A 21,022-nucleotide genomic window follows, 5' to 3' on the forward strand; every position below is an offset into this window, starting at 1 on the left:
TCAATGTTGGTGAAGAAAACAACGATCCCCACTCCGCTAGGCGAGGGGATGTCCCGGTGTCTCTGCCATCCTAGTAGCAACGGGGCTCCATATGCCAGATGGATCCTCTGCTGCGTTGTGGTTGGAGCGTGCTATGGTCTATGGACTCAACTGAACAGACCAAGTGACAATGTTGACCGTGGAAAACGATGGTCACACGATGAGAACTTTGAGGACTGGTCATGGGACCCCAGAAACCCATACGAAACCAACACTTGGTACCGATACGTCAAATTCACTGTGAGATCGCACACACAGGAGGGCTGCTATGTGTGTTCCAAACTCCCTCCGTCCTCCACACAAGTTCACTTGGAGGCCAGAGCAATGAATGTCACTGAAGCGAAATGCATGGCATCCATGGGAGGAGTTGGATATCAACACCGTGCTGTCACAGTCAGTGATGCTGACCCGTCCCGCCCTGGACTTGCGGAAGGTACCTGTGATCAGCTTTTCTGGACAAATCTCAATGTGACTGTTAAAGGACGAACATTGCCACAGGTGGCCTACACAGAGCGGCCACCTGGAGTGAACTATACGTGTTACATCCAAGGAAGTGAGACCCACAAATGCATTGACAGAGACTGCTCTCCAGGAGGGAACTGGATGGGAGCTTTGGACATCGCTACTGAGTGTCAAGATAAGAGAGCCATTTCAGGCGGTGAGGGCTCTCCGACCAACATGGCTGCACCATCAAACGGAACATACTTCATACAGAATGGCTGGTGGCTTTGTGGTCACAAGGTTTATCCGATGCTGCCCGCCAACTGGACAGGAGTGTGTGCACCAGTGTGGGTGACAGACCACACCTACAGGATACAACATCGTCAGCTGACGACAGCACACAACTCTTCTGGCCGTCGCCGCAGGGCGATTACAACCTTTGACCCCCATGACCCTGTCTGGGGTGCGAATGTTCCGGACGACTGCTGTTTAGCTCAGCATTAGTTTACCGAAACTTGATGATTTGACCATCGAAAATGCCTTGCAAGTGATGGGTACAATGATGTACTGTTTCTGTGTTTTTCTTTTCTTTTTTTATTGATAACATTCTGGTCGCCTAAGGCAAAGGGGCCGTGTAACTCTTTTCCTGCATTTAATCTGGCCGCAGGTTTTTCAGTTGCACACAAAATTTGGACTGGAGCATTGAGGGAAATACCTCGTCTTCACTGGAAATTATTGCTGTCATTGTATTTTCTTTCTTATGTTTGATTGATCGGGTTTGACATACTCATATGATAAAACAGGGGGGATATGTTAGGGTTTGCAGAATATCTTCATCGTATGATTATGTTGGAATGTAACCTGTAATAATTTACCTAGCTTGTCCTGTCTTACCAAAAGTAGTAGACCAAAGTGCTAAGATCTTTCACCTGATTGACTAGCTGCAGAGGAAGCAATCAAAGTTGCTTTGTTTCCACAAAGTCGTAAAAGGCCCCCTGCTATGCTTTGATCAGCAGGGGAGCGGCTTCACCCCATCCTGTGTTCCCACACCCCCACTTTCAACCCCACTGTGTTTCTTCTCAATAAATATGTACCTGATGAGGCCTGAGTCAGACTTCATTCGACCATCGCTGTAAGCACAGCGACGAGTGAACTCTCCGCCTGCAGGTGTCTGAAACGACTAACTTGTCTCCAGTGTGGTTCTTGCAAAATAAGTTAGAGTGAACACTACCCTAACAGCAGTTGTAAGTCGAGCAGGGATGGACAATTGCCCGCGGGCTGCCACACTGAGTGGACAAATATTCAATACACGGTTTCCTCGAAAATGAGGGAGAAAATGAGTGGGAAGCAATCCAGAAATATTAAAAATCAGAAAAGAAAATTTGCAAATTTGACAATTCCGGAGTGCCAAATTACGAATTGACAGGGATGGACTGTAGTTTTACGATGTAATTTCACTAGTCACCACTACATGGCAAACATGCCTTCATTGTGCAATACACTGTCTCTTATACTGCCCTATATAAGTTTGTGCAATATGGACAAAATTTCAGTCAATCAGTCAACTATAGCTATTTTAAAAATATCAACAGCAGCTCAAATTTGGTCAATTATTTTATTAGTCTCTCATAAAACAATACACACATGCTGAATGCCGAGGAGTGCAGAATGGTGTCCTTACACTGTTAGTGGAGCTCTGACTTTTCTATGACCCACGACTGCTATTCACACCGGCGGCGACAAGCCGCGTCACTTCTCCAGACATCTCCGCCCAGGAGACCACAAGATCACGCTGAAGAGTTGAGTTCATGCGATAAATACCAAGTAAAAGAGAGCGACTTGTAATTAATGTTCTAATTGATACGCTTTTGGAACATCATTTCCGGGTCTTTGGCTCTTCTACCATGGGTAAGTATGTTTTGTGTTTTTATAGTTTTATTTTGGCATGTTTGATTTATTTCGAGCTCGTTTTTTGCTTTTTAAATATAAATAAATAAATATGAGGCATTTTAAAGCTTTTTGCCAGCCACTGTATGGTATACACATTGATGAAGTATGCACTGCACCATTTTAGTAAAATTAGGTTTCTCATCTTTTGGACTGACGATGTAGAGAGGGAAGGACCGGTAACGGAAGTGCTTTTAAAATAATGAGGAAGGACAGCAACAGATGGAGAAATTATTCTATCATGAACACGGATTGACGGACGAGGGCGGAAGAATGCCCAGGTTGTGGACAAAGGATGGACTGGCAAGATTTGGTAAAATGACATTCGGAATTCACCCTTTTGCCACACTTAATGTAATTTTATGTGTTTAATTTCAACATTACCTGTTTATGCCCAAGCTTTACTTTTGAAAGGATACAAGAAGGAAAACTGTTTTGTAGACTGGAAATTGATTGTACACTGCAATATAGTACAAGGAAAAAGAAGAATTAAATATGAAAAAAAAAAGACTGACTTACGTTACTAAGCCTGTTTAAACTAGCAACGAGGCTTATAAATGTCTATGAGGTTGGTGATGGAATTTGTTGGAATTCAAAAGTTGTAAAAGGAATAAAACATTTCAGACTATTACCAGTAAAGCGTCAATGTGATGTATGGGGGATTTTTTAAAATTCTTTTGTGCTGCTCCTGTCCACTTGGCCTATCCCTATGTGGGACACAAAGGCCTTTTCTATTCGACAGCATTTACATTTGAGAAAAAGTAGCTAAAATTGAAAAGTAAAAACTTACCTGTTCATCTTCTATCTCCAGCTCATCACTAAGCACAAGGTCCAGCAATTTTTCTTTAGTCAAGCTATTGAAGTCCTCAGATTCTCGTATCTAAAGTACATGTAACACTTTGTAAAACAATTATGTACTTAAATGAACAATATTTGTTCATTTAGACATAACCAACCAGAATTTCACATATGCTAGACTTTTCTGACCATTAGATATTATGAGGAGCAATTACAATGAAGGGTCTGTTTTAAATGTTTTCATAAATAAGGCACATTATCTTTGTGATCGATATCTTAGTATGTTAAATAGTTTATTCGAATTGTATTGTATGCTTATTTGCTTTAGCACGATTACGTTAAATTCAGACCAGACACGAAATACTGGGTAGTGCCGCTCGTCTCGCTTGTTTTTGTTTGCCATGCAACAACAAGGGGCGTTTGCGGGCTACTACCAGTAGCTGTGTTTCCCATGTTTACCTTCTTTAGAGATGGCAGATCATTGATACAATTATCATACCATACATTTAACAAATGTGTGTTGAGGGTGAGTCTGTTTACCGTTTCATAGTGTTGTAAGCACATCCTCCATGACAGCTCATATAATCTTCTACACTGATGAGCATCTGACAATAGCATCATACCCAAACAGTTGGAAGAATGAAGATTTTTTTCTAAAAATTGTGCTGCGGCATCCCGGATGTCATGAAACTGCAACATGTCTCCTGCCTCCAACAACGATTCGGCATTCTCCTCATTTATAATGACTCGAGATGTATAGGCATAATCCAGCAGAAGCTCCAAGACCTGTAACAGTAAACAATTAACATTGATGCGTCACCCCTCTCAAGCACAAAATCACGCACGCACGCGCGCACACACACACACACACACACACACACACACACACACACACACACACACACACACACACACACACACACACACACACACACACACACACGCGCGCGCATGCACGCACAAACTTGATTACCACTAAAGTAAAATTTTTATCCCGTGGGTTAAAAATCATCCAATTATGTTGCATCTTTAGAATTCTTAGACAAGGGAGTTTCTTTCTGTTTTGATTACAGATACAATAAATACAGATACAACAAATACAAATCGTGAAGTGGAACAAAATTTATTGGATAATTTAAACTTTTTTAACAAATAAAAAACTGAAAAGTGGGGCGTGCAATATTATTCGGCCCCCTTGCGCTAATACTTTGTAGCGCCACCTTTTGCTGCAATTACAGCTGCAAGTCGCTTGGGGTATGTCTCTATCAGTTTTGCACATCGAGAGACTGGAATTCTGGCCCATTCTTCCTTGCAAAACAGCTCGAGCTCAGTGAGGTTGGATGGAGAGCCTTTGTGAACAGCAGTCTTCAGCTCTTTCCACAGATTCTCGATTGGATTCAGGTCTGGACTTTGACTTGGCCATTCTAACACCTGGATACGTCTATTTGTGAACCATTCCATTGTAGATTTGGCTTTATGTTTTGGATCATTGTCCTGTTGGAAGATAAATCTCCGTCCCAGTCTCAGGTCTTTTGCAGACTCCAACAGGTTTTCTTCCAGAATGGTCCTATATTTGGCTCCATCCATCTTCTAGTATATCTACACTGCTCAAAAAAATTAAAGGAACACTTTGAAAACACATCAGGTTTCAATGGTGAAATTTTTTGGGGGGATATCTATACTGATATGGACAGTTTAATGTCTCAGGAACAAAAGGATGCCACATCTTTTGATGGAAATAAAAGTTTTCAGACTACAGAGGGCTCAGTATACAGACACCCCAAAAATCAAAGTGAAAAAATGATATGGCAGGCTCGTCCTTTTTGTCTAAATTCAATTTCTGCAACTCAAAATTCTTTTCAATATCTTGTGTGGCCCCCACGAGCTTGTATGCATGCTTGACAACGTCGCGGCATGCTCCTAATGAGACGACGGATGGTGTCTTGTGAGATGTCCTCCCAGATCTGTCTAAGGGCATCAGTGAGCTCCTGTAAAGTCTGAGGAGCAACCTGGCGGTGTATGATTGACCGAAACATTATGTCCCAGAGGTGTTCTATCGCGTTTAGATCAGGTGATCGTGAGGGCCATTCAATTGTGTCAATTCCTTCATCCTCCAGATACTGTCTGCGTACTCTTGCCACAACAGGCCAGGCATTGTTTTGGATAAGGAGGAACCCAGGACCTACTGCACCAGCGTAGGGTCTGACTATGGGTGCAAGGATTTCATCCCGATACCTAATGGCAGTCAGACTGCCGTTCTCTGACCTGTAGAGGTCTGTTTGTCCCTCCATGGAAATGCCTCCCCAGACCATCACTGACCCACCACCAAACCGGTCATGCTGAATGATGTTGCGGGCAGCATAGCGCTCTCCTTGGCTTCTCCAGACCCTTTCACGTCTATCACAGGTGCTCAGGGTAAACCTGCTCTCATCTGTGAAAAGCACAGGGCGCCAGTGGTGGACTTGCCAATTCTGCTGTTCTATGGCAAATGCCAATCGAGCTCCACGGTGCTGAGCAATGAGCACAGGAAACACTACAGGACGTCGTGCCCTGAGGCCACCCTCGTGAAGTCTGTTTCTGACTGTTTTGGCAGAGAGATTCACACCAGTAGCCTGCTGGAGGTCATTCTGTAGGGCTCGGGCAGTGCTCAACCTGTTCCTCCTAGCACGAAGCAGCAGATATCGGTCCTGCTGATGGAATGAGGACCGTCTACGGCCCTGTCTCCTGGAATCTCCTCCATACTCTGGAGATTGTACTGGGAGACACATCAAATCTTCTTGCAACAGCACGCATGGATGTGCCATCCTGGAGGAGTTGGACAATCTGCGCAACTTCAGGAGGGTTAAGAAATCGCCTCATGCTCCCAGTCGTGATAATGACTCTAGCTAAAGCCAACACTTGTGGAAAAACAGTTAAAAAAGATCAAGAGGGAGGAACTTGAAATGGCCTCCACCTGCAAAATCAGTCCTGTTTTGGGGACCATCTCGTTGTTGCCCCTCTAGTGCACCTGTATTTAATTCCATCAACACCAATGCAGCTGAAACTGATTAACAACCCCCTCTGCCACGTACCTGACCAAAACCTTATCAGAAAAGTCTAATTGAATTCATGCCATGCCCTGATAAAAAACTGTTCCTTTAATTTTTTTTGAGCAGTGTATATTGTAGCGTTAACAAAGTACAAGGAAAGACGTGGGTTTGGTAAACGGCTCTTTATTTAACAAAACAAGAGTTCAACAAGCCAACAACTACTGAACTGTAACAATAAAAATATATACAAGTTGTTACACGAAATAAAATATATCAAATAATTATAACATAAATAGTTCACCGCCACACGGCCCCAAGCACCGGCGTGGACTTCCATCCATGGAGGTGACACTTCCAGCCACGGAGGTGGAAGAGAGCTCCATAGAATAGGACCGGGCGTGCGCAAAAGTCATGTCCGAGCCCCATCCACCGTCCCCGGACAGCCACCCGGCCGAGCGCCGGCCCCCGACTTCCATCCACGGAGGTGAAAGAGAGCTCCGTATAGTAGGACCGGGCGTGCGTAAAAGCCATGTCCGAGCCCCATCCACCATCCCCAGACAGCCACCCGGCCGAGTGCCGGCCCCCGACTTCCATCCGCGGAGGTGAAAGAGAGCTCCGTAGAGTAGGACCGGGCGTGCGTAAAAGCCATAATAGTTTTTCAAACCTTCTGTGTCACTCCAAATCATTAAATCCTTCAAACTCTTCGTCCTCCGTGTCACAAACAAAGCCGCTAATGATGCCGGTAGTACGTGGGACCCTTCGTCATCTTCGTCATCCCGTGATCGAATCTTTGTCCTTTATGTAAACAACTGCCGTGCCGCGCTGCTGACATCACTTGAAATTCAAATTACAGTAATCCCTTGCTACATCGCGGTTCGTTTATCGTGGTTTCACTTTTTTTTTTTTTTTGAATTTTGAAAATTTGTGTTCACATATAAGTCGCTCCTCAGTATAAATCGCCCCCCACCCAAAACTATGGAAAAAAACACAACTTATAGTCTGAAAAACACGGTATGTACATACAGTGCCTTGCGAAAGTATTCGGCCCCCTTGAACCTTTCAACATTTCGCCGCATTTCAGGCTTCAAACATAAAGATATAAAATTGTAATTTTTTTGTCAAGAATCATCAACAAGTGGGACACAATCGTGAAGTGGAACGAGATTTATTGGATAATTTAAACTTTTTTAACAAATAAAAAACAGAAAAGTGGGGCGTTCAATATTATTCGGCCCCTTTACTTTCAGTGCAGCAAACTCACTCCAGAAGTTCACTGAGGATCTTTGAATGATCCAATGTTGTCCTAAATGACTGATGATGATAAATAGAATGCACCTGTGTGTAATCAAGTCTCCGTATAAATGCACCTGCTCTTTGATAGTCTCAGGGTTCTGTTTAAAGCGCAGAGAGAACCGTGAAGATAAAGGAACACACCAGGCAGGTCCGAGATACTGTTGTGGAGTACTGTGCAAGCAATTATATTGAAATGGAAGGAGTATCAGACCACTGCAAATCTACCAAGACCCGGCCGTCCCTCCAAACTTTCATCTCAAACAAGGAGAAGACTGATCAGAGATGCAGCCAAGAGGCCCATAATCACTCTGGATGAACTGCAGATAACTACAGCTGAGGTGGGAGAGTCTGTCCATAGGACAACAATCAGTCGTGCACTGCACAAATCTGGCCTTTATGGAAGAGTGGCAAGAAGAAAGCCATTTCTCAAAGATATCCATAAAAAGTCTCGTTTAAAGTTTGCCACAAGCCACCTGGGAGACACACCAAACGTGGAAGAAGGTGCTCTGGTCAGATGAAACCAAAATCGAACTTTTTGGCCACAATGCAAAACGATATGTTTGGCGTAAAAGCAACACAGCTCATCACCCTGAACACACCATCTCCACTGTCAAACATGGTGGTGGCAGCATCATGGTTTGGGCCTGCTTTTCTTCAGCAGGGACAGGGAAGATGGCTAAAATTGATGGGAAGATGGATGGAGCCAAATATAGGACCATTCTGGAAGAAAACCTGTTGGAGTCTGCAAAAGACCTGAGACTGGGACGGAGATTTATCTTCCAACAGGACAATGATCCAAAACATAAAGCCAAATCTACAATGGAATGGTTCACAAATAGACGTATCCAGGTGTTAGAATGGCCAAGTCAAAGTCCAGACCTGAATCCAATCGAGAATCTGTGGAAAGAGTTGAAGACTGCTGTTCACAAACGCTCTCCATCCAACCTCACTGAGCTCGAGCTGTTTTGCAAGGAAGAATGGGCCAGAATTCCAGTCTCTCGATGTGCAAAACTGATAGACATACCCCAAGCGAATTGCAGCTGTAATTGCAGCAAAAGGTGGCGCTACAAAGTATTAGCGCAAGGGGGCCGAATAATATTGCACGCCCCACTTTTCAGTTTTTTATTTGTTAAAAAAGTTTAAATTATCCAATAAATTTTGTTCCACTTCACGATTGTGTCCCACTTGTTTTTGATTCTTGACAAAAAATTAAACTTTTATACCTTTGTTTGAAGCCTGAAATGTCGCGAAATGTTGAAAGGTTCAAGGGGGCCGAATACTTTCGCGAGACACTGTACCTCTACAGTACATGCAGCAGCTCTATTTCCTTCGTTAAGAGCCAAATCGACTGCCATTGACTTAAAAATGGCATCATATGCACTTCTTTTGTCCCCCATAATGAGGGTTTGTGTATAAAAGCTTCCTTTCTCCTTTCTTGTCCGTCTTGATCTCGTTCAGTCTCTTGTTCGTGTCAATTGTGTGCCACTATTTGCCTGGTGGACGATCATGCGATCAACACACCACTCTTCTCACCAGCAAAGCGGTGCCGCACAACAGCGGTCCACAACCTTTTTGCTAAGGAGTGTATTAGACATAAGGCGGCAAGGCCGTAAGGTGTGCACTGGTTAATATGTTCGACTCACAGTTCAGAAGAAGAGTGCCTGTGTGATGCTAGAAAATTAATTTTGTGAGTTTTTGCGAAACGATCTCGCGACAAGGAATACCCCAAACATTCCTCACATCCACACATATCAGAAATAGCAAAATAAAATATATTTTATTAGTTTAGGTGGTGGCAGGGTGACGCACTGGTGCGGGTTCGATTCCACCTCAGGCCCTCCCTGTGTGGAGTTTGCATATTCTCCCCGTGCCTGTGTGGATTTTCACCAGGCACTCCAGTTTCCTCCCACTTCCCAAAAGCATGCATGGTAGTCTGATTGAGCACTCCAAATTACCCGTAGGTGTGAGTGCGAGTGCAGATGGTAGTTCGTCTGTGTGCCGTGCAATTAGCTGGCCACCGGTTCAGGGTGTCCCGATGACGGCTGGGATAGAGTCCAGCAGGCCCGCAACCCCCGTGGGGACAAAGCGGTACAGAAAATGGATGGATGGATGTATTAGACATCACAAATTATTACGCAAAAGTGTCCATTGTCAGAACGGATTAATCAATTTTCCATTCATTCTTATGGGAAAAATTGAATCGGACCTAATCGGGGTCCGACCAGTTCTCTAGAACAAATTATGGCCGAAGTCTGAGGTTCTACTGTACCGTATTTTCCGCACTATTAGGCGCACTTAAAAACTTAAAATTTACAAAAAACCACAGTACTTCTTATAATGCAGAGCGCCTCATATATGGATCAATTGATGAATTTGTTGATCCATACTGGTTGTACACAGCGCTCTGCCAAAATGTTTCAGTACGTTTTAGTACAACTAGTAAATTACAAGGTCACATCGCTTCCCAGCATTACGGCAACTGTGGTCAGGGGGCGTCACTGAATAGCTGTTGTACCCGCGAGGCTATTTCATTTCAAAATAGGCTGTTCCGTTAATGTTTTCGAGTACGTTTACGGATCAATATCCAACGGAATCATAAATAAGCAGCACCAATGTGTTAAATCAGTCTTTAGTCGGTTCCCATCACTTTTATGGGAGAGAGTTTGAGAAACGTGATTGTTTACAGGGGGCTGCCACGACATTTTGCTGAGGCTCATGGGAGTCTGCGAGCTGAGGCTCATGGGAGTTTGCGGGTGGCTAATGCTATAATGATAGCTGCTATACGCACGAGGCTATTTCATTTCAAAATAGGCTGCTCCGCTAATGTTTCGAGTAAATGTACGGATCGATATGGAAGGAAAACACAGGTAAGCAGTACCAATGTGTTAGATCGAACTTTAGTCAGTTCCGATTATTTTATAGGAGATAGTTTGAGAAATGCGATTGTTTACAGGGGGCTGCCACGACACTTTGCTGAGGCTAATGGGAGTCTGCAAGCTGAGGTTCATGGGAGTTAGCGGGTGGCTAATGCTATAATGATAGCTGCTATCCGCACGAGGCTATTTCATTTCAAAATAGGCTGCTCTGTTAATGTTTCGAGTAAATTTACGGATCGGTATGGAAAGGAAACACAGGTAAGCAGTACCAATGTGTTAGATTGATCTTTAGTCAGTTCCGATCATTTTATAGGAGATAGTTTGAGAAACGCGATTGTTTACAGGGGGCTGCCACGACACTTTGCGGAGGCTCATGGGAGTCTGCGAGCTGAGGCTCATGGGAGTTTGCGGGTGGCTAATGCTATAATGATAGCTGCTATACGCGCGAGGCTATTTCCTTTCAAAATAGGCTGCTCCGTTAATGTTTCGAGTAAATTTACGGATCCATATGGAAGGGAAACATAAGTAAGCAGTACCAAGGTGTTAGATCGAACTTTAGTCAGTTCCGATCATTTTATAGGAAATAGTTTGAGAAACGCGATTGTTTACAGAGGGCTCATTGGTTATTGGCTAGTGGATGCATACCGCAACCCTAGTCAACCTCAGTTTGTTGCAGGATAGCTTCTATTTTATGCGCCTTTTAATCCGGTGCGCCCTATATATGAAATAATTTGTAAAATACAAACCGGATTCGGTTGAAGTTGGGAAATTCTGTAAAATTTAAATAAAAACAAAATACAACAATTTGAAAATCCTTCTCAACCCATATTCAATTGAATACACTACAAAGACAACGTATTTAATGCTCAAACTGATAAACTTAATCGATTTTGCTAAATAATAATTAACTTAGTATTTCATGGCTGCAACACGTCCAGTAGAAGTTGGGAAAGGTGGCAAAAATACTGAGAAAGCTAAGAAAAGCTAATCAAACACCTATTTGGAACATCCCACATGTGGTCAGGCTAATTGGGAACAGGTGGGTACCATGATTGGCTATAAAAGAAGCCTCCCCAAAAATGCTAAGTCATTCACAAGCAAGGATGGGGCCAGGTTCACCACTTTGTCCACAACTGCGTGAGAAAATAGTTGAACAGTTTAAGAACAACATTTCTCAAAGCAAAATTGCAAGGAATTTAGGGATTTCAACATCCACGGTCCATAATATCATCAAAAGGTTCGGAGAATCTGGTGAAATCACTGCACGTAAGCGCCACGGCCGGAAACCAAGACTGAATGACCGTGACCTTCGATCCCTCAGACGGCACTGCCTTAAAAACCGACATGAGCGTATAAAGGATATCACCAAATGGGCTCAGGAAAACTTCAGAAAACCACTGTCGGTAAATACAGTTCGTCACTACATCAGTAAGTGCGGGTTAAAACTCTACCATGCAAAGCAAAAGCCGTTTATGAACAACATCCAGAAACGCCGCCGGGTTCGCTGGACCCGAGCTCATGTAATATGGACTGACGCACAATGGAAAAGTGTTTTGTGGTCTGATGAGTCCACTTTTCAAATTGTTTTTGGAAACACTGGACGTCGTGTCCTCCGGACCAAAGAGGAAGCGGACCATCCGGACTGTTATCAACGCAAAGTTCAAAAGCCAGCATCTGTGATGGTATGGGGTGCATTAGTTCCCATGGCATGGGTGACTTACATTTCTGTGAAGGCAACATAAATGCTGAAAAGTACATACAGATATTGGAGCAACATATGCTGCCATCCAAGCGACGTCTTTTTCATGGACGCCGCTGCTCATTTCAGCAAGATAATGCCAAGCCACATTCTGCACGTGTTACAACAGCGTGGCTTCGAAGTAAAAGAGTCCAGGCTCTCCCCTGGCCCGCTTGTAGTCCAGACCTGTCTCCCAATGAAAATGTGTGGCGCATTATGAAGCGTAAAATACGACAAAGAAGACCCCAGACTGTTGAACAACTGAAGCGGTTCATCAAGCAAGAATGGGAAAGAATTCCACATGAGAAGCTAAGAGAATTAGTCTCCTCTCTTCCAAAACGTTTATTGAGTGTTATTAAAAGGAAAGGTGATGTAACAAAGCGGTAAACATCTTCTACTGCACGTGTTGCAGCCATGAAATTCTAAGTTAATTATTATTTGGCAAAAAACAATTAAGTTTATCAGTTTGAACATTAAATATGTTGTCTTTGTCGTGTATTCAATTGACTATAGGTTGAAAAGGATTTTTAAATCATTGTATTTTGTTTTATATATACATTTTACACAATTTCCCAACTTCAACCGAACCCGGTTTGTAAAAAAATTCAATGAGGGTGCGCTTTATAATCCAGTGCGCCTTTTGGTGCGAAAAATACGGTGTTCCAAATGTTTCAGAAAACAGAATTTTGACCTTGACGTGAATATTGACTGCATGTAAACATAATCAGTGAGAAGTTGAGTTTTTCAGCAAATAATAGAGAATAGCTTTGAAAAAAAAAGTAAAGTAACAAATTTACAAATGCCTAAACACAAATATGTAGCAGTTCACATACACAGCAGTTCACTGCAATTGTAATACTATAATATTAGTACCTCTGGGTGTATACTGTCTCTAAAATTGACTTCACTGTCCATACTTTCTCGTAGTCCTCCACTGAACATGGCTTCAAAGTAACGGCTGACAGCTGCCAATACGGCCCTGGAAGATTTAAAATGTTATGTTAGACACCTCCAAAAAGTTGCCAACATCACTACAGTTGTGCTAATAAGTTTCCATATCTTTGCAATATTTGTGATTTTTTTTTCCCCAGTAAGTAACCATGAAATTGGTCCTCTGGGGTAACACTTTATTTAAATTGTGTTCATAACATTGTCAAAAGACTGCCATTGTCAAAAGACTGCCGTAATCATGGAAAAACACCCATCATGAACATGAATGAATCCTTAGGACAGATGTCATTAAATGTCATTTGATGTCATGTGAATTGTGTCACTTTTGATGCAGTGTTGATATTATTTCAAATATCTTTGTCATGACAACTTGACATATACTAGTAATTAGGTCTGTTTTGTTTATGACAAGTTATGTCATCTTTTTTAAGCAATCTGGCTTATCACTCAACCGCAAGTGCTTGGAGCAAGGGACAGTCCAGTAAACGAATTGACGTCAAATTCGATCCAACATGAAACCGTGCATTAAAAAGAAAACAACATAATGATTCTTTTTGCAAGCACAAAACTAGGCACAAAAATGGGAACACTGGATATTTATCAAAAATTAAAGCATTGCTGCCTTTACCCATCAAGGCCTCAATGTGGGAGCGCCAGGTGTATACTAACGTCTGTAAGCCACAATTCATAGTACTGAGGTGATACATATACTGTGAATGCAGACAGTGATGTGTTGTCTTTGAGAGGCTTTCAGTATTCCAAAGAGAAATTTGAGCATCAAACAGGTACTGAGTACTAAGTGTTTTCTAGGGCTGTCACTTTAATGCAGGGTGTCCAAACTTTTTGCAAAGCGGGCCAGATTTGGGGAGATGAAAATGTCTAGGGGCCAACCATTCGCACCGACATCCCTCGAACTATTACCATTGTAAATTAACTTGTAAATATGTAACTATATCCTTTGCTGTCTGCAGATAGGTTGACATTACAAATGAGAATCTGTTGTTAAAAGCACGACCAGAAAAGTTAAAGATTAAAATAATAATAAATTTAATACAAATGAACAATTTTATGAAAGTGTAATGAATTTTGTATTAGATGTAATAAGTTTGTTTTATTATTGTTATCGTTGTATTAATGAGAAGGGTGATATTGGTGTTTGTGACTATAGTACACAGGCCAGGTTGCATCACGTAAGATTTTTCATCCAAATTAAATCATTCTCCATTTTATCTTTTTTATTTCAACTTCAGACGCAACAAATTACTTCATAATCACAAAATAATAATCCATGGTCTTTTTGTTGTTTGCGATCACTGTGAGTGGGCGGCGCGGACACATAGCAGTGTGTAGAGTTAGTACAGATCTCACAAGTAGTCCGTGTTTTTTTTTTTTTGCCTTTCCCTGTGGAGCGTCACTTGCAGCATCTGATTTTAGCGTCGCCTTAGTCCTTGGTGTGTGGACATCTGAATGAGGAAGTGTCTGTGTCACTGATTATCTTGCAAACGGATACCTGTGTGCACGTGAACTGGGAAGGGACGGAGGAGACCCGCTCGCAACCGATCATGAGCGCTGGCTCATGTGTGCGTTCCCGTTCGGACGAGTTTCATTTCTGTGACTCGCTCTGGGGCGCGCAGGTCCCTGCGACAGTGCGAGCCGGCCACTTATTATTGATTTTATGACACAATGCTTCGGGCAAATTTAGAAAGTCCAAACGAGGCCCGCGGGCCGGACTTTGGACACGCCTGCTTTAATATTTTGAATAAATTATTTGAATTAAGGCAATTAATCGTCAGTGTCAAGTCAATGCGCAAGCAGTTCAAATTTGGCCCACTGAGTGACCCGTAGGATGCAGTGATTCTCTAGTATCTAATTTTGGAGTTTACACCACTTACCTCAAATACACTATGTTCCTATAAGTCCTTTGGTAATGGATTGGCCTCGATTATGTACATCAGGGGTGCCCAAACTTTTTCAGCTCGCGAGCTACTTTTGAAATGACCAAGTCACAAAGATCTACCCACTAAAAAAAACATTTGTTTATATATATATATATATATATATATATATATATATATATATATATATATATATATATATATATGTCATCGTGAAAAAAAAGTCCTACTCCCATTCCCTATGAAAGTGATACTTCTTACTATGGCCAGCTGCCCCACTCATTTTTATACCCTTTCTTAAGTTTAAGAGAAAAAACAGGGTTCTGACAATTGGAGGGAACTCGCGAGCTAGCGTGTTTGTGTTGTGTTGTTAGCGCCGTTGTTTGTACACGCGTCAAGTGCGAAAGAACTTTTTTAAAAAATTTAAAAACATTTTAATATCACGCGATCGACCAATAGTGGCTTGGCGATCGACCGGTAGCTCGATTTCGATCGACGTATTGGGCACCCCTGATGTACATAGAACCCAATTACCGTATTTTCCGGACTATAAGTTGCAGTTTGGCCGGGGGTGCAACTTATAATCAGAAGCAACTTATATGTGAAATTATTAACACATTATTACTTGATCATTAACACTTATTACTTACAACTTACTCATTACTTATTATAGTACAGTTGACCACTTCACGTTATTTTCACTTTAAACCGCATGAGGCGCTCTCGGCCTGTGGAATAATTGGAACAACAACTGACAATGAGTCTGAATCCATCCACTGACTTCCGGAGTCAGCGGAGTTGTTTATAAGTGACACGGAGGACGAAGATTTCGATGGATTTAATGATTTGGAGTGACGCGGATGGTTTGATAAAATTGTTATTTATGTTATAGTCATTTGATATATAGTTTATATATGGTTATATAGGTTTGTGAAATAACTGGAACCGCAACTGACGAGTCCGGCGTCAACGCCGCATGTACTTCCAGAGTCAGCAGCGGCGTTTTTTTTAAGTGACACAGAGGACGAAGATTTGGATGGATTTAATGATTTGGAGTGACACGGATGGTTCGATAAAATTTTTATTTATGTTATAGTTATTTGATATATAGTTTATATATAGTTATATAGGCCTGTGGAATAACTGGAACCACAACTGACGATGAGTCTGACGTCAGCGCCGCATGTACTTCCGGAGTCAGCATTGTCGTTGTTTACAAAGAAAACAAACTAAAACTAAGAAAACCATACTTTTAATTGACTTACAATACACCCATGCCGTCTAGCGGCCAACAAGAAACACTATGTGTTGGACATTTCAATACATTGGTATTTAAATTTCTAAATAATGCATATACTGTTTCTTCTTCGCAGACTTTCGTTTTTCGCGGCTGGTTGTGGAACGCATCTCCCGTGAGAAACGAGGGATCACTGTACTACAGTAATTTTCAGACTATAAGTCGCGGTTTTTTCATAGTTTGGGTGGGGTGCGACTTATACTGAGGAGCGACTTATATGTGAATTTTTTCAAAACTTTTCAAAAAAAAAGTGAAACCGCAATAAACGAACCGCGATGTAGCAAGGGATTACTGTAATTTGAATTTCAAGTGATGTCAGCAGCGCCGCACGGCAGTTGTTTACGTAAAGGACAAAGATTCGATCACGGGATGACGAAGATGACGAAGGGCCCCACGTACTACCGGCATCATTAGCGGCTTTGTTTCTAAGTGACACGGAGGACGAAGAATTTGAAGGATTTAATGATTTGTAGTGACACAGAAGGTTCGAAAAACTATTATGGCTTTTACGCACGCCCGGTCCTACTCTACGGAGCTCTCTTTCACTTCCGTGGATGGAAGTCTGGGGCCGGCGCTCGGCCGGGTGGCTGTCCGAGGACGGTGGATGGGGCTCGGACATGGCTTTTACGCACGCCCGGTCCTACTCTACGGAGCTCTCTTTCACCTCCGTGGATGGAAGTCGGGGGTGGTGCTCGGCCGGGTGGCTGTCCGGGGACGGTGGATGGGGCTCGGACATGGCTTTTACGCACGCCCGGTCCTATTCTCTGGAGCTCTCTTCCACCTCCGTGGCTGGAAGTGCCACCTCCGGGGATGGAAGTCCACGCCGCCACACACCTGGAAGTCAACACCGGTGCTTGGGGCCATGTTGCGGTGAACTATTTACGTATGTTATAGTTATTTGATATATTTTATTTCGTTTAGCAACTTGGATATGGTTTTATTGTTACAGTTCAGTAGTTGTTGGCTCGTTGAACTCTTGTTTTGTTAAATAAAGAGACGTTTACCAAACCCACGTCTTTCCTTGTACTTTGTTAACGCTACAATATAGTTATATACTAGATCTGTGGAATAACAACGAGGCTGACGTCAGGGCGCACGCGCGGCGTTGTTGACAAAGGACGAGGAATTTGATCGATGGGTTTAATGATTTGGAGTGACACAGATGGTTTGATAATATTATTGCTTATATAATAGTTATTTGATATATAATTTATATATCGTTATATGGGCCTGTGGAATATTTTGAAGTTTAAGCGCCGTCAGCGGCGCGAACCTATTGTTGACAAAGGACGATCGATGGATTTAATGAATTGGAGTGACACAGATGGTTTTATAAACGTGTTATTTATGTAATAGTTATTTGAATAAATCTGAATGTTACGTCAGGTCCGTTCTCAGCTCTTCGTTTGTGTTTATGTCAAGTTAGCTTACCTATCGTTTAGCCTGTTGTTGCTCGTTCATGTCTGTTCCTGGTGTCCCCCAAAATGCGACTTATACTCCGGAGCGACTTATATATGTTTTTTTTCACGTTATTGTGCATTTTATGGCTAATGCGACCTATATTCCGGAGCGACTTTTAGTCCGAAAATTACGGTATATTTGCACATACAATAGGAACAATTATATTTAAATCAACAATTCTCTTACCTGTGACATTGAAAGGAGCGGTCCCCAGCTCTCAACGTGATATCTGTGAACACGCTCTGTTTCCTCATTGTGTTTAGATGAGTCAAGACACTATCAGGGTGTGATGGCTTGTGGAACAGTGAAATGTTCATAGATCCCGTGCTGGTACGGGATTTCCGATTCTCATGAACAGTCACAGACATGGTGGCTGTCTTCACTCAGATGTTTTCTAGTTAAAGGGCAGAAAATAGAAAAGCATTTATGTAACATTAAGGACTATGCTTACTGTATGTGCACTAACTTTATAAATTGCTGCACAGACAAAATGTTATTTTAAGGAATTCAAATTATTACAAACCGGATTCGGTTGAAGTTGGGAAATTGTGTAAAATGTAAATAAAAACAAAATACAATGATTTAAAAATCCTTTTCAACCTATATTCAATTGAATACACTACAAAGACAACATATTTAATGCTCTAACTCACGAACTTTATTTTATTTTACAAATAATAATTAACTTAGTATTTCATGGCTGCAACACGTGCGGTAAAAGTTGGGAAAGGGCTTGTTTACCACTTCGTTACATCACCTTTCCTTTTAATAGAAAATGAGTTTGACACCCCTGCTGTAGATAGACACAAAGGTCGACCTTGGAAACAAGGAACCTCTTCACGACCAGCATTGACGGCAGGGCCGGTTCTAGGAATGCACGTAAGAGGGGGCAGTCAGAAATGTGAAGGGGGCATGTTCTTTTTTTTTTTTTTTTTTACACATTTTTAACACCGTTAGTGTTTTCTTCACGGCAGTTGTTAGCTGTGTGTCCAGATCTCAACCTGGAGAAGTGGATTGCACTCTGTCAGGTCTCTACACTAAGACCTGTCCAGCTTGGGTGTCCCACCTGAAGATTAAAGCTTCTGCTGGTATTGCTCTTAGGGTCACTGAGGCACGCAAACCCCCTGACCACACAATAAGGTGGCAATCTCTCAGGGGGGGGGGGGGGGACATATAATATGAATGTTATATTAACTATTATTTGAGTTGTCGTTAATCATTAGTTATATCACGGGTCATTACGACGAGTTTGGTGGCGTTTTTACTGCTTCTTCCAACTCCTACCGCGCTGACACTAACCTGACACTCTCTGGCTGCGTCTTGCCTCATTTGCATACTCACAGTGATTGGATGTTTGCGGAGGGGCGGGGAGTCCTGACAGCAGGCTGTGTGAGGGAGGACACACACTGCACCGACATGAGAGAAGAGAGGGGGCTGATTAACGTGTGTTTCTATCAGCGGATTTTTCACTTCTAAAAGTTTGATTAGAGGGGGCAGGACATCTGTTTGAGGGGGCAACGCCCCCTCTTGCCCCTGCGTAGAGCCGGCCTTGATTGACGGTCCGATCTGTGAACATCGAAGGGTTCTCCTCTGCAAAACGAACAATCTTAGCCAATCTATGCAGCAGACAACACTGTGACGTGCTCTGCTTGCAAGAGACGCACGGAGGGAGTGAAAATAATCGCCCCACCACACCAGGAATGGTCCTGGCCATTGAACGACCTCACAGGCAGTACAGCAGTGCCATATTTGTAAAAACAGGTTTAGCTATAGAAGACACAGACATGTCAGATGACCATGATATCGAAGTCCTATCTGTCGAGCTAAGCAGTGCTGTAGTAACATCTGTCTATAAACCACCACCTGTAGACTTCATATTCCCCCAGCCAATCCCCAAAGTACACAACAAACCCCAGATCATTATTGGTGACTTCAACAGCCACAGTATCCAGTGGGGCTACCCTGAAATGAACAAGGATGGAGAAGCAGTTGAGGAATGGATAGAGGCCAACAAACTAAGTCTTATCCATGACCCCAAGCTACCACACTCATTCCTTAGTGCTCACTGGAAACGGGGCTATAATCCAGATCTCACCATGGTCACAAATAACATCGCTGGACTGTGTAAAAAGACTGCGCTGGACCCTATTCCATCAAGCCAACACCGTCCCATCGGGATCCAAATCAACGCGCCTGTAGTCCCAACCATCGTGCCCTTCAAAAGGCGATTCAACTACAAGAAAGCAGACTGGGAAGGATTCACCAACGAGCTGGAAGAGAAGATCAAGAATATAATACCAGTTAGCACAAACTATGACCTTTTTGCTAACCTGGTGCTGAAAACTGCTCGGAAACATATCCCCCGTGGCTGTAGAGTTGAATATATACCTGGTCTCTCAAAGGACTGTGCAGGACTCTATGATAATTATATCAGCATGTTTGAATTAGATCCCCTCTCAGAGGAGACAACTGCCCAAGGTGAGAAGGTGATGGAAAGCATTGCCCAAGAGCGAAGCAAGACTTGGAATGCTCTTATTGAGTCCACAGACATGTCAAAAAACAGCAAGAAAGCATGGACACTTATTCGGAAGCTACGGGGTGACCCTAAAGCAGCTCCTCAGCGCCCAAAAGTCACTGCCAACCAAGTTGCCAACCAATTGCTTGAAAATGGAAAGAGTGGAAAGAGCGCGAAAAAGATCAAACTGAACCGCAAGAAATACATCGAGGACCCTGCATTTGCAAGACAGCTCACCATGGAAGAGCTGGAAGGGGGAATCACTACCCTCAAACCAGGAAAAGCCATTGGACTGGATAACATCACAACCGAACAGATCAAGCACTTCGGTTACAAGGCCAAGACATGGCTCCTACAGCTCTACATTGAGTGCCTGACAACACACAAGCTCCCCAACATCTGGAAGAAGGCCCACATTATAGCACTGCTGAAACCTGGGAAAGACCTATCCGCTCCCAAGAACTTTAGACCAATCTCACTTCTGAGTCACACCTACAAGCTCTTCGAACGTCTAATCCTCAACAGAATCGGCTCCTTGTTGACGAACACCTCATCCCTGAACAAGCAGGTTTCCGCCCTGGCAAGTCGACAACTACCAAGTACTCAACCTTACCCAGTACATCGAAGATGGTTATGAGGAAGGGATGGTAACTGGTGTGGTGTTTGTCGACCTCTCAGCTGCCTATGATACAGTCAACCACAGACGTCTCCTCAGCAAGATCCTGGAGACCACAAGAGACAT

At 42.9% G+C, this 21,022-nt stretch overlaps 1 protein-coding gene across 2 annotated transcripts in view; it reads right to left on the reverse strand.

Annotated features, from left to right (window-relative positions):
* LOC119124023 (kelch-like protein 25) overlaps window positions 1-18,148 on the reverse strand; it is a 51,994-nt gene extending 33,846 nt beyond the window's left edge. Inside the window, exons 1-4 of one of the 2 annotated variants that reach the window (XM_037253606.1) lie at window positions 18,044-18,148; window positions 13,035-13,139; window positions 3,766-4,011; window positions 3,218-3,307 (exon numbers count right to left, since the gene is read on the reverse strand). In XM_037253606.1, the coding sequence (XP_037109501.1) occupies window positions 3,218-3,307; window positions 3,766-4,011; window positions 13,035-13,139; window positions 18,044-18,133 (531 nt within the window). In that variant the 5' untranslated portion in view covers window positions 18,134-18,148. Of the gene's footprint in view, window positions 1-3,217; window positions 3,308-3,765; window positions 4,012-13,034; window positions 13,141-17,951 lie in introns of both variants that reach the window. The other variant, XM_037253605.1, reaches the window with a different exon arrangement.
* Window positions 18,149-21,022: the final 2,874 nt, after the last annotated feature.

This window comes from Syngnathus acus, chromosome 6 (genome assembly GCF_901709675.1).
Source record: "Syngnathus acus chromosome 6, fSynAcu1.2, whole genome shotgun sequence".
Lineage (NCBI taxonomy): Eukaryota > Metazoa > Chordata > Actinopteri > Syngnathiformes > Syngnathidae > Syngnathus > Syngnathus acus.